Source organism: Mesocricetus auratus, unplaced genomic scaffold (assembly GCF_017639785.1).
Source record: "Mesocricetus auratus isolate SY011 unplaced genomic scaffold, BCM_Maur_2.0 Super-Scaffold_100007, whole genome shotgun sequence".
NCBI classification, from domain to species: Eukaryota; Metazoa; Chordata; class Mammalia; order Rodentia; family Cricetidae; genus Mesocricetus; species Mesocricetus auratus.
Window position 1 is genome coordinate 61,726,821 of NW_024429191.1, and position 12,288 is coordinate 61,739,108.

General features: G+C 41.9%; 1 protein-coding gene and 1 long non-coding RNA gene across 3 annotated transcripts in view; one reads left to right on the top strand and one right to left on the bottom strand.

Moving 5' to 3' along the window:
- LOC121141441 overlaps positions 1–12,288 on the top strand; it is a 36,016-nt gene that overhangs the window by 7,957 nt on the left and 15,771 nt on the right. The window contains exon 2 of one of the 2 annotated variants that reach the window (XR_005878356.1): positions 505–568. The exons of the other annotated variant lie outside the window; for it this stretch is intronic. This is a non-coding gene — a long non-coding RNA (uncharacterized LOC121141441). The remainder of the gene's footprint in view (positions 1–504; positions 569–12,288) is intronic. 2 annotated transcript variants of the gene reach the window in all.
- On the bottom strand, positions 3,197–9,072 carry Ccl5 (C-C motif chemokine ligand 5). The gene is made up of 3 exons (XM_005076936.4): positions 8,922–9,072; positions 7,578–7,689; positions 3,197–3,688 (listed from the first exon to the last, which is right to left on the bottom strand). The coding sequence occupies exons 1-3, from the start codon at positions 8,995–8,997 to the stop codon at positions 3,601–3,603; spliced, it is 276 nt and encodes a 91-aa protein (XP_005076993.1). The 5' UTR covers positions 8,998–9,072; the 3' UTR covers positions 3,197–3,600.

Below are 12,288 nucleotides of genomic sequence, written 5' to 3' on the forward strand. Positions count from 1 at the left end.
CCTCCCCTCCTACCTGACTCAGTTCCTTCAACTACATATCAATGATGTAATTTCTGAAGGCTTTCCTCCCCAAGCTTGCTTCCCCACACGGCTCTGACGTAATCCCTTTCTTCACTCCACTCCAGTGTCTAACAGTATTGGTCAACACACAGCAGGAAGCCTACTGTGTGTCTTTTTCTTTTCTGTTGCTGTGATTAAAATACTCTGACAAAAGTAACTTATGTATGAAAGGGTTTATTTTAGTTCAGGTTATAATCCACTATGGCAGGGAAGTCACAGTAGCCTGTCAGGCATGGTGAGAACACTTTGTGCTTAGCACATACTTTTTTCAGTCCAGGGTCTGGTCCTGTGATGCTGTCCGCATTAAAGGTAGATCTTCCTACTACTGCTAAACTGATCAAGGGGCTGGAGAGGTAGTTCATCAGTTAAGATTATTAATAAAGACCTGAGTTTGGTTCCTGGCACCTACATGGCAACTCACAATTGTTTAAAACTCCATTCCAGGAGATCTAATGTCTCTTCTGACCTGTATGGGCACTAAGAACACACATGGTACACAAACATGCAGGTAAATATTTATACATAAAATAAAAATTTTTAATTTATGTTTGAAAAAAGAAAAAGAATATCCCTTCCAGGTATGACAGTGGTCTAGTTGATCCCAGACTCATTCAGGGTTTCTGTGTGTAACAGCTCTGGCTATCCAGGAACTTGCTTTTTAGACCAGGCTGGCCTCCAGCTCACAGAGATCCGCCTGTCTCTGCCTCCCTAGTGCTGGAATTAAAGGTGTGTGGCACTACTGCTGGGCCAGACTCATTCAGTCTTTCAACCAAGATTAGCTATGACACAGTGTATCAAGAAAATATGGATCATTGGGCTAGAGAAGTGACTCTGGTTAGCACTTGTTGCTTTTACAGAAGACCTGAGCTCAATTCCCAGCACACTCATGGTAACTGACAACCATCTATTATCCCAGTTACAAGGGATCCAGCAGACATACATGTGGTGAACATACATGCATGTTTGCAAAACACTCATATACATAAAGTGGAATAAACAAATCTAAAAACTATTAAAATATGGATCATTAAGTTATCTGTCTTAATATAAGTAAACTGACATTCTATGCTTTCATATGCTACATAGATGAAGATAACATTACTCAACTGGAATTCCTATCAAAATTACTTAATCTGAGTCCAATTATAAGGAAATAAGAAAATCTAAATGACCAAATACAAAAATATAAACATCTAACAATTTCAATGCTCTTAAGGACCAAAAAAAAAAATGTTGTTCAGCTAGGCGATGTAGCACACACTAATTCCAGCCTGAAAGTTCAAGGCCAGTTTGGACTATATATTGAGATCCTGACAAATGACTGGACATGGTGGATCAGCTGTGTAAGCTCAGCACTGGAGAGATGGAGGGAATTATCTTAAGTTCCATGCCACCCTCATCTATATAGGGAGTTCCAGGCAACTTAGGGCAACATAGAAAACCACCCCCCACTCCCCAGCCAAAAGCCAAAACGTGTGTTAAGGAACACTGAAAAGGCCAGTTTTGGTAGCACATGCCTTTAATCCCAGCACTCTGGAGGCAGAAGCAGATGAATCCAAGAGAATTCCAGGCCACCCTGATTTACATAGCCAGTTCTAGGCAGCCAGGGCTACACAGTGAGATCCTATTATGCTTTTAAAAAAATTAATACTAAAAAGATATATCTCTAAATACCATTTATATACTGAATTAGCCCCTCCCCGCTACTGCTCCAGGCAGGGTTTATCTGTGTAGTCTTGGTTGTCCTGGAACTCACTCTGTAGATCAGATTGCACTCAAACTCACAAAGATATGCCTATCTCTGCCTCCCTAGTGCTAGGATCAAAGGTGTGCACCACCACTTTCTGGCCTGACTTAGATTCTTAATTAAAGAGAAATAGCCATCGAGGGCATTGCTGGGACAGTGAGAGGATATGATAATACATATTTGATGATTATGCATTAGGAAATAGTAGTGTCATTGTTAAGTTTCCTGTGTTTTTCACTTTGTAGCTATATAAAATGTTCTTGTTATTAGTAGATAATACTGAAACCCTTAGGGGTGTAGTGATATTGCATTGGCAGCTTTGAGGGGCTCAGAAAAAAATGTATATACCAGAGAATTTTAAAAATTTGTTTGCAAATTTTTGTGTTTAAAAAATTGTAATTTGAAGCTGGGCAAGCATGTAGGAATTTATGTTAGATCTAATGGGTTTGGAAACTTTTAAAACTTGTTTTCCTTTTGTTGTGGAGCTCCATTTTACCATGAGTTTTACTGAGTGTTGAGCTGGTGACATGGCTTAGTGAGTAAAGATGTTTGCTACACAAGCTTGGTTACCTGATTTTTACTCCTGGGCCCCACGAGAAGATAAAAGGAGAGGATGGAACCCATTCACTGTGCGCCATGGCACATATGTCCATTCTCCTAATCCTGTGTGTGTGTGTGTGTGTGTGTGTGTGTGTGTGTGTGTGTGTGTTCAGGTGTGTATGTCTGTCTGTCTCATATACACACATACTTTAAAAATGAAAATAATAAACATCTAATATTAATACCCATTCTAAGGTTATAAAGCAAAAGAGGGCGATGAATGTGAGGAGCTGAGTCAATTCTTGGCACATAGTGCTCAACTAATGTTATCTATAACTATGACTACATCTGTTATCTATATGTGTTCACCTGAAGGGACACATAGGTGGGAAAGGTGGGCTACCCCCCACCCCAATGTGCTGGTACAGTTATCAAAAACTTTAAAACCTTATCCGAAATAATGTAGGCCTCTGAAATTGTCCTTAAGTCCTGTCCTAGGGACAATATAATAGTGTTAGAGGAACCCACTGGAGATAAGGTATGGGTCAGGCTAAGGTAGAAGGGTCATTAAAAGCCTGAGGAAGCAGGCAGGGAGGTGTTGTGATAGGTATCCATATAAATTCTTATAGGTAGTAGTACATCATGATACTTAGATTTTAATCCTAGTAGATAGGCCACTGGTTACTTTACCAGCTTTGCCTATCTATTTTCAGAGGGTGCTTGCTCCCAGACCTGCTAACTGCACAGGCCTAAATTTGATGTTGATACCAGGTATGTGTCTAGATCTCTGCATGCTTAATGCTTGTAGGGAAGAGGGTTTCTTAGAAAGAAATCAAATCAGGAGCCAGCTTTGTCCTTGCATCAGAATTTTAATGAAGTGCTGGTTTCTTGGGTTTGCTGTGCAGAGCCTGTGAGGGCCTAAGGTATGAATATTTGCAAATGGGTCTCCATTTGCTTTCCTTGCTTGAGAGATACACAGGCTTTTTGCTGTTGTTGTTGTTGCTCCCAAACCAAGCTGAGGAGCCTGAAACTCAGAGCCTGGTTACTTCCTGTTGTCACAGGGCAGGGCCTCAGCAGATCTCCCAGGCTCTAGAAGAGAACGTTGTTACAATCTCTATGGTATGGTAGCATCTATGCCCTCCCAGGAATGAGTGGGAGCAGGGGGTTGCTGAGTGGCATCCCCAAGCTGGTTATTACTAGAGCAAGCAATGATAGGTAAGTTATACAGGATGAAGCTGGAGAAACCCTCTATTCTACTTCATCTCCAAATAGTTGATGTATTCTTGAACCCACTTCTTCTTTGGGTTGGCACACACTTGACGGTTCCTTCGGGTGACAAAACTGTAGAAGAGAAAAAGAGGTTAATAGTGGGGCAGCTTTTGGTGTAAGGAGACTGAAAAGCATAAAGGGGAATGATTACAGGGTTATTAGGGCATTTTTGTAGCTCAGAACTGTTTTCTTCCTTTCAGAAGACATTTCTTTTTCTGCTGTAGCTAAAGGCACCAAGCTACAGGCAGAGTTTCATGCATGTTAATTCCCTACAAAAACACACAAATCTGGAACTCAGCATTGAGAAGGCCAAGCACTGGCCTTTTTTTTTTTTTTGGCCCTTGACTTATGCGGAGTGCTGAATTTAATGAAATTGAGTATTGATTGTACTTATATCAGAACCTGAGTTGAGGAAATTAAGTGGGAACCCTAAGATTGGCTAATCGCTCTTCTAGGCACTCTCAGCCTGTAGCTAGCTAGTGAGTCAAAAGACCAGGGTGCCAACTCCTGCAGTCAGGATTGCTCAGACCTCCATTTCCTCTTCCTTTATACAGTATGTGATACCAAGAACAAGTCATCTTGGCTAATTCTTCCCTTCCTTCCTTCCTTCCTTCCTTCCTTCCTTCCTTCCTTCCTTCCTTCCTCCATTTTTGGGACCCTTTGCTCATCTGATTTCCCTTTCTACCTGTCTCTTAAGAGCAGGCGCCCTCAAAGACACTGCCCTTTTGAGTTCTCTTCTTTCCTTCTTTGACCCCAGGCCTCACATATAGTTGATGCTTGGTAACATTTATTGAATGAATGATTAGATGAATGAATTTCATTCATTCCTAACATATGTATGCACACCCACACACCATTTAGATAACAACAATAGCAGGTTAATACTTCTTTATCCTATTATGTGCCAAGGGATGGTCTAAGGACTGTTATTCTCTCTGCAACCTAGTGAAAAAAAGTGCCTTAATTACCTTCTTTTGGAACCACCTCAGAGAGGCTGAGGGGCCCTGCTTACCAAACGGCATAACTAGGATTCTAACATGGCAGACCAGCTCTGTAGCAGGGATGACTAAGACAATATGACATAGCTTCTTTTTATTGGCAGTTCCTGGACTCTCTCCTCAGCCTCTTGCTTACACTCCATCCAACATCTCTTATACTTTTGGTTGTGAGCATAGCCTTTAACGACTGAGCTATCTATCCCTCCAGCCCTCCATCCAACATCTCAATGGATTGTCTTGCTGGAACTTTGCTTGGTTCCTTCCTCCTTTTTCCAATTTGCCCTCTAGATCCATGTTGTGGAATATTACTTTAACTGGGTAAAGATGTGTTACATTTGTTTATGCTGTGGAATATTACTTTAACTATGTGAACGTATGTTGCATTTGTTTATGCTGCATTGTTTATGTAAAGATGTGTTGCATTTGTTTTATCTTGCCTGAGTAAGTTACTTGATTGGTCTAATAAAGAGCTGAATGGCCAGTAGCTAGGCAGAGAAAAGATAGTTGGGGCCAGCAGGCAGAGAGAAAAATAAGTAGAAGGAGAAATCTAGGCTCAAGGAAGGAGAAGGAGAAGAAAACAAGTGAGAAAGAGAGGGACATGCCTGGGGCCAGAAACTAGGCATCCACCAGACAGGAGAAACAGTGAAAGTAAGATATACAGAAGGAAAGAAAGGCAAAAAGCCCAAGGCACATAGATGAAGAGAAACAGGTTAAATTAAGTTGTAAGAACTAGTGGGCCAAGCATAAGACAAGACCGAGCATTCATAACTAATAAGAAATCTCTGCATCTTGATTTTGGAGCTGGTTAGTGGCCCAAAAGAAAAAGCCTGTTACAGACCTGCACACCTGCATACCTCTCCGTCTTTGCCTAGAAAGCTCATTACGTTTATCTCTTGCTCCTGACCATAAATCTCTTATCCTGGCTGATTCATCCTCCTAAGCTCCTGACTTTTGCTCCTTCTTGCCTCTGGGTACCACTCAGCCGATGATAACTACACATGTGGGTGACTTCAACAGCCTCCTGTCTAGATCCCTTCTTCCTAGGCTTTCCCTGATCCAGGCCATTTTACTCTTACCAACTCTGAGTTTTTCTTTAGTTTTGTGACACTCAAGGTACTCTCTGCTTTCCTTCACATGTCCCTACTTAGTAAAGTAGAAGCCTGTGAGCATGTTCTCAGATACATCCCATCCTCCACACACACTTCTCCATGCCTCTCCACTAACAACATCTTTTATAGTAATCACCTCTGAATTCCTCCCCCCCACCTTTGAAGCTAGACACACCTTCTCCTCTGTGTTTTAGTCATTCTGCGTCTCACTTACCACTCTTACTATATAAAATCTCCATAGCCAAGGATGGCAATTTTACTAATCTCTTCCTGCTCCTAAGGTTCAAGGAATGGTTTCAAAAATACTAATTTTTAGAGATAATTTAGTAATACTAAATATTAATATTATACTTTCAGTAATTCACCAGGGCCCAAATTCAACTTTGCCAGGGTCACAAAAGTCTTTGGATTGGAGCTGGAGAAATGACTGAGTGGTTAAGAGCACTGACTGCTCTTCCAGAGGTACTGAGTTCAATATCCAGCAACCACATGGTAGCTCACAACCATCCATAATGAGATCTGGTGCCTTCTTTTGGCCTGCAGGCATAATGCAGGCAGAACACTATGTAAATAATAAATAAAATCTTAATTTTTTTGATTAACACTTCAATCTTTTTTGTTCCATTTTCCTTTTTTTAGACATATGTGTATATTTCATTGCATGTATGTATGTATACCATATATGTATGTGCCTGATGCCTGAGGAGGTCAGAAGAGAGGGCATTGGATCCCCTGGATCTGGAGTTGCAGATAATTGTGAGCCATCATGTGAATGCTGGGAATTGAACCTGGATCCTCTGCAAGAGCAGCCAGTGCTCTTAATCACTGAGCCATTTCTATAGCTCTTTATTTTCATTCTCTAAATCATTAGCATCTTAACTCTCTTAAGCTGTTGTCACTATTGACTTTGTTTTATAACAGAGGGAACCTCAGAGACAGGCTTCAACCCTCACTTGCTATGCAGCATTGAGTAAGTCAGAAAACGCCTCTGAATTTCAGTTTTATTATATGAGAGACTTGTGCATACCAGGCAGGGCTATGCACAATTTAGAGACAGTGCACATAGACACAACACTCCAGTAAGTACTCCCTGTGTGGCAGAGATTATTATAGTTCCCCAAATCTATCCATATGCATACTTAAAGCTGAATCTCATTTTGACTTCTTAAATGGATAGATTTTTATATTTTATTTACTTGACTGAAATTAGGGTTCTGACCTTGACCTGTTCTGAACTTGACTCATCTTGACCTTGACCCTGCCTAGTTCCTTAGAGGATTCGCTGAGCTGGATTGGGTGTGAAATAGGAACTTTTGGGCTCTTAACTGGAGAGGGATGATGGAGTGGATCTTCTCCAGGGCATTTCAACCTGTGCTCAAGTAAAAGTTGGGCTAGCAAAAGTTGCTGTCCTAGGAACTGTGCCTGTCAGGATAGGCAGGATCCTTTAAGGCAGTGGTTCTCAACCTTCCTAATGCTGTGACCCTTTAATACAGTTCCCATGTTGTGGTGACCCCCAATCATAAAATTATTTTTGTTGTTACTTCATAACTGTAATGTTGCTACTGTTATGAACCGCAATGTAAATATTTTTGAGATAGAGGTTTGCTAAAGGGGTCATGGCCCATAGATTGAGAAACACTGCTCTAAGGATACTGTGTCTAGTTCTTTTTATGTTAAGGTTGGGAACTCTGAGCTGGAGATGAGGAGCCATGGCTATCTGAAGTGCCTAGAGAGTGAATGGGGGTGATAGGGGTCACTCTCCCAGAAAGATCATGCAGGGCTGTAGTCAGGGCATGGTGGGGTGGGGTGTTGGCTTCTATACCCCAAAGAAGAACCCGTGGGGTTGAGACTTACACGACTGCAAAGTTGGAGCATTTGCTGCTAGTGTAGAAATACTCCTTGATGTGAACACGAGGCAGTGTAAAGGAGAGGTAGTCAAAGCAGCAGGGAGTGGTGTCCGAGCCACCTGGGAGAAGGAGGAGGAGAAGGAGAGTCTTTTATTAATTGCCAGTTATGTTGGGCATTGTTCTGGGCTCTTTACATGCTTTATCTTGAAAGCAGTGTCCATTGTCTTCTCTCTTGGCAGAAATGGAGGCTCAGCGGACACAGTTGCCACAGTGGAGATTTTTCAGGAGCCTGAAAGGGTCTGTCCAAACCCTATGTGGTCCTAGAGCCTAGCACATGCTTTATGCTCTGTACATAACACTTGCTGGGCTCTTTATCCACTCTGGACCTTCTGCCATGTTCTTTCAGCTCCCCTAGTTGATTTAAAGCTAGGTTTCTTTGAGGTGTAGAATAAGAGCTAGGGAAGCATCCAAAGCCGAGCTCTATAAAAGGCTTCTAAATGGGGCCTGAAAGTACCTCTCACATCCTGGGGCCTGGCTGGACTGTAGTGAAGCACCCTGAACAGAGAATCTCTGGGTGGTCTGTTAATTCAAGATGCCATTAAGTTGTCATCCCACAGCAGAGCTGCGATACTAATTTCCCATCCAGATAGGGTTAATAGGAATACCAGTTTCCACACTCTAATAGTGTGCACCCTTAGAAAAGAATTTGTCTCCTTGGGCCTGTGTTTTCCACCATAAGTCAAGAACAGCCATTGAAAGACCAGTCATATTAAATAGGATGGCACAAGTAACAAGTAAAGGAATCTGCATGATGTCTGACCTGAATAGGCATGTAATTCCCTTCCTTCCTTCCTTCCTTCCTTCCTTCCTTCCTTCCTTCCTTCCTTCCTTCCTTCCTCCCTCCTTCCTTCTTCCCTTCCTTCCTTTCTTCCTTTTTTACAAGCCCCATTTCTTTTTTATGAAAAGAGAGACTATCACACCTCAGGCACTTTAGAAAGTATTAGACGTATCTTAGAAACCATACTGGTTGACAGATATGAGTGAGTCACTTTTCAAAGTCAGTTCGAGCTACCCTGCCTTACGATATACCCAGCACCAGTCCACACTTAAGAAGAGCCTGCACAGTTCATAGTGTAGACTTTGGAGACACAGTTCATCAGGGGGATCCTGCAATAATGTGGCTTAGAGATCTAGTAGGGATGACAGGACACTGTCAATGATACTTAAGAATGTACATGGGGTTGAGGCAGTATACATACTATGATTGAAAAGAGGGGATGGTCTGGGGTGACAGGATGGAGTGGGCATCTAGACAGAGTGTCAACTGTAGTGATCAGAACCCTGGACTTACGTGGGGAGGCAGATGAAGGAGCGTAGAGGGTGGCAGCAGTGAGGATGACAGTGAGGACAGCTGTGGAGATCTTCATGGTACCTGGGGCAGAGATTGTGAGAGATGCAATTGTTGTCTCAGGATCCTCTGCAGGGATGTTCTGCAGCTCAGACACCTTTTATAGGGAGCCAGGGCAGCAGAGGAAGTGCCCCCCCTCCCCGACTGGGGGAATTTCCACAATAGACATGAAACATTAGCTGCTGTCACAAATGAACATACACAAAATGGAAAATGAAACTGAAATCACCTTCTACTGGCCTACAGTCCAAGCATCACTTACCAGCTCCCTCTCTGGCCAAACACAATAGGGGAAAAATCCCTTCCTCTGCTGCATCCTCAGATCTTCCCTTCCCAAGCAGGCCCTCCCCAGATAGCAGGAAGATGCTGCCTTAAGGAAAATGGGGGTCAGTTAAGTTAAGGTGGAGATACAGTGATCTTTACTTGGCAACTTCCCAAGTTCTAGTCCAGGCTTGGTTTTGTTTTCCTGTTTTCTCCATGGAAGGATATTTGTCATGAACACACTATATCAGAAACATAGAACACACTTGTGCCTTTCTACAATGTCAGACTTTATTGATAACAACAAATTAACAAGGGGTAGTGGATTTGTTGACAGCAATTTGCCAAGTAATCCTGATTCCCTTGATAACCAGGAAGATATAGAGATATTTACTGTGTGATGTGTGATCTGAGAGTTAATTTTAGTAATTAAGATAGGAATAAAAGAACTGTATCCTATATATCTACTATCTATCTATCATATTTATCATTATCATCTATATATCTATCATTTATCTATCTAGGAGCTAGAGGAACTGATAGGGAATCCCATAGGCTGCAAAAGAGTCTCTATAGGATTAAAAATTGGAAACTATTGAGATCTGCTGGAGGTCCCTACTGCTTCAGGGTCACAGGTCAGAGCTGAACCTCAGAGTCTAGTCCCAGCTATAGGAGCAAAATGTAAGAACATGGGTTAGAGATAGGGACCTCACTCCATTCAAAAGGATTTGATGCATCATCAATTCAGAATTAGGGACAATTTAGCCAGGGAATAGGGGCTGAAATTGGTTTCTGAATAAGCGATAAGTATTTATCAGCAATGATCAAACATTATTGAAGAGTAACCATACACTGAAAACACTCTTTCCTTTTGTTATTTCCTTCCTTCCTTCCTTCCTTCCTTCCTTCCTTCCTTCCTTCCTTCCTTCCTCCCTCCCTCCCTCCCTCCCTCCCTCCCTTCTTTTTCTTTTTTCCCCCCTCTCCTTTTCATTTTTCTTTTTGAGGCAGACAGCTTCTTTCTATGTAGCCATGACTGTACTAAACTTGTTTTATGGGTGAGACTGGGCTTGAACTTGCAGCAATCCTCCTGCCTGTGCCCCCTGAATACTGGGATTTACAAATGTGTACAGCCACATCCACCATGTAGTCTCAAAACTTGGGAGGCTGAGGTAGGAGGATCTTGAGTTTGAGCCTTTGAGGGGATTGGTTAAGTTTGAAGAGGTTGATTGTGTAGCTTATGGTCATAACTTGCAATGATAAATCTCACTGAATTAGTGATCACTTTCTACCACCCTTCATTGTTGCTCTTGTTAAGGCTCTGAGATGAAGTGGGAGGAGGGAGACAGACAACACACAAGTAAATATATACTTCTTAATTGTGAACCACCTCTTCACTTCCTTGTCTCCTGTCTTTTGTGTTGAGAAAGGGCTCACACTGTGATTCAAGTTGACTTTAAACTTCTTAATTCTCTGCTGTGCTTGTCTCTTAACTCTGTGTTCATGTGACCTTTTACAAATTTATTTATTTTCTCTTATATGTATATGTGTGCACCTGCTGACAAGTATGCACACATACAGTACACATACTGACAAGGGGGTGTTGGATCCCCTGGAATGGAGTTACAGACAGTTGTGAGCTTCCCATTGTAGGATCTAGGAATCAAACCTAGGTCTCCCGTAAGAGCAGCCAGTGTTCTTAACTACTAAGCCATCTGTCTAGTCCTGAGCACAGTATCTTATCATGTTTGTCTTCTATTTGTCTTTTGTATTCTTCCCCTTCTTTTCAGCAAATGTTTTGGATAGGATAGATACTAAATCAATGGTGAATTAGTCTTAATCATTTCTTATGGTATATTTACTAAGTACCTGGACTCCCTAGAGTTGAAAATCCAGATATATTGTTTATTTTACATTTTAAAAATAAAATAATGTATATTTATGGTTTGCCATGAAGTTTTGACACAGTGACATGTTTACAGCAGACATATGAACACACTTGTCTCCTCATATAGCTACCACTTTGTATTTTTGTGTTATGAGCATCTGAAATATCTCAGCAATTTTCCAGCACCAGACATGGTATGACTAATTGCAATTCCCATACTGTGTTTTAGATCCACAGCCTTATTCATCCCGGATTGCTGCAGCTTTGTGTACCCCTGAGCCACCATCCCTCCATGCCCCCACCTCCCTGCCTCTTATAACCGCAAATCTATTCCTTGTTTCTTAAGACTGTACATGTTCATGAAGCCATGCAACATTGTTTTCCCTGTGTGCTCTCTATTGCTTATTAGTGACTTTGAGCAACTTGCTATTTCCTTTGGCCCTAAGTCTTCCTCTATGAATTGAGAGACTGCACAGAATCTGTGTTGGTTAATCAAGCCATTTAAGACAAAATGAAAGCTGTGATCATTTTTTATTATTATTAATTTTTAGAGACCTGAACAGATACACTTGTAGGCTTCTGAGTTCTTGGTGCCAGCTCTTATCAACCTTCACAACTGTGGTGTGTGTTTGCATTAGCCTCACTGATAGGCACACAGCCCTCCAGCTATATGCTACCCATTTCTCTGGCCTGGCCTAGAATTTGTTTTGTTTCCCTTCTTTCATTGACTCCTTTCCTAAGCTTAGCTGGCACTTGGCCCAGTCAAGTTGACAATATGAATTCAGTTGCAGCCAAAGAAAATGAAACTCATTTCACACGAACTCCAGTGCTTTAGTCAGACATGGGGTTTCCCCATGACTGTGTGGATCAGTGCTGGCTCTTCTGGCCATTCCTATCAAAGTGTCAGAAGCAGGAAAAATCCAGTTTCTAGGCATCTGAGCTCCCAGGAAAGTCAGAAACAAAGTCATTTCCTCCCATGGGCTTTTGCTTCTCCATATGCAAATTGAGTATGGTTCTTGATTGGATCTGTTTCTCCTTCCTTACATCTGAGACGGCAAGTTGCTGGCTTTCACCCTCTGCTTCCACAGGGCCTTGTCTCTAATGCCTGTTGTCATAACATTTCCAACCACATTCAGACTCAATGCTTGTCACCTAGCTCCACCA

Bases quoted from the DNA above. Each gene is read 5' to 3' on its own strand.
- Ccl5 (XM_005076936.4), bottom strand. From the start codon at position 8,997: ATGAAGATCTCCACAGCTGTCCTCACTGTCATCCTCACTGCTGCCACC. The intron at 7,690-8,921 runs GTAAGTCCAGGG...TCCTTCTCCCAG, and splicing joins TCCTTCATCTGCCTCCCCAC to GTGGCTCGGACACCACTCCC. The intron at 3,689-7,577 runs GTAAGTCTCAAC...TCTCTTCTACAG, and splicing joins TGCTCCAACTTTGCAGTCGT to TTTTGTCACCCGAAGGAACC.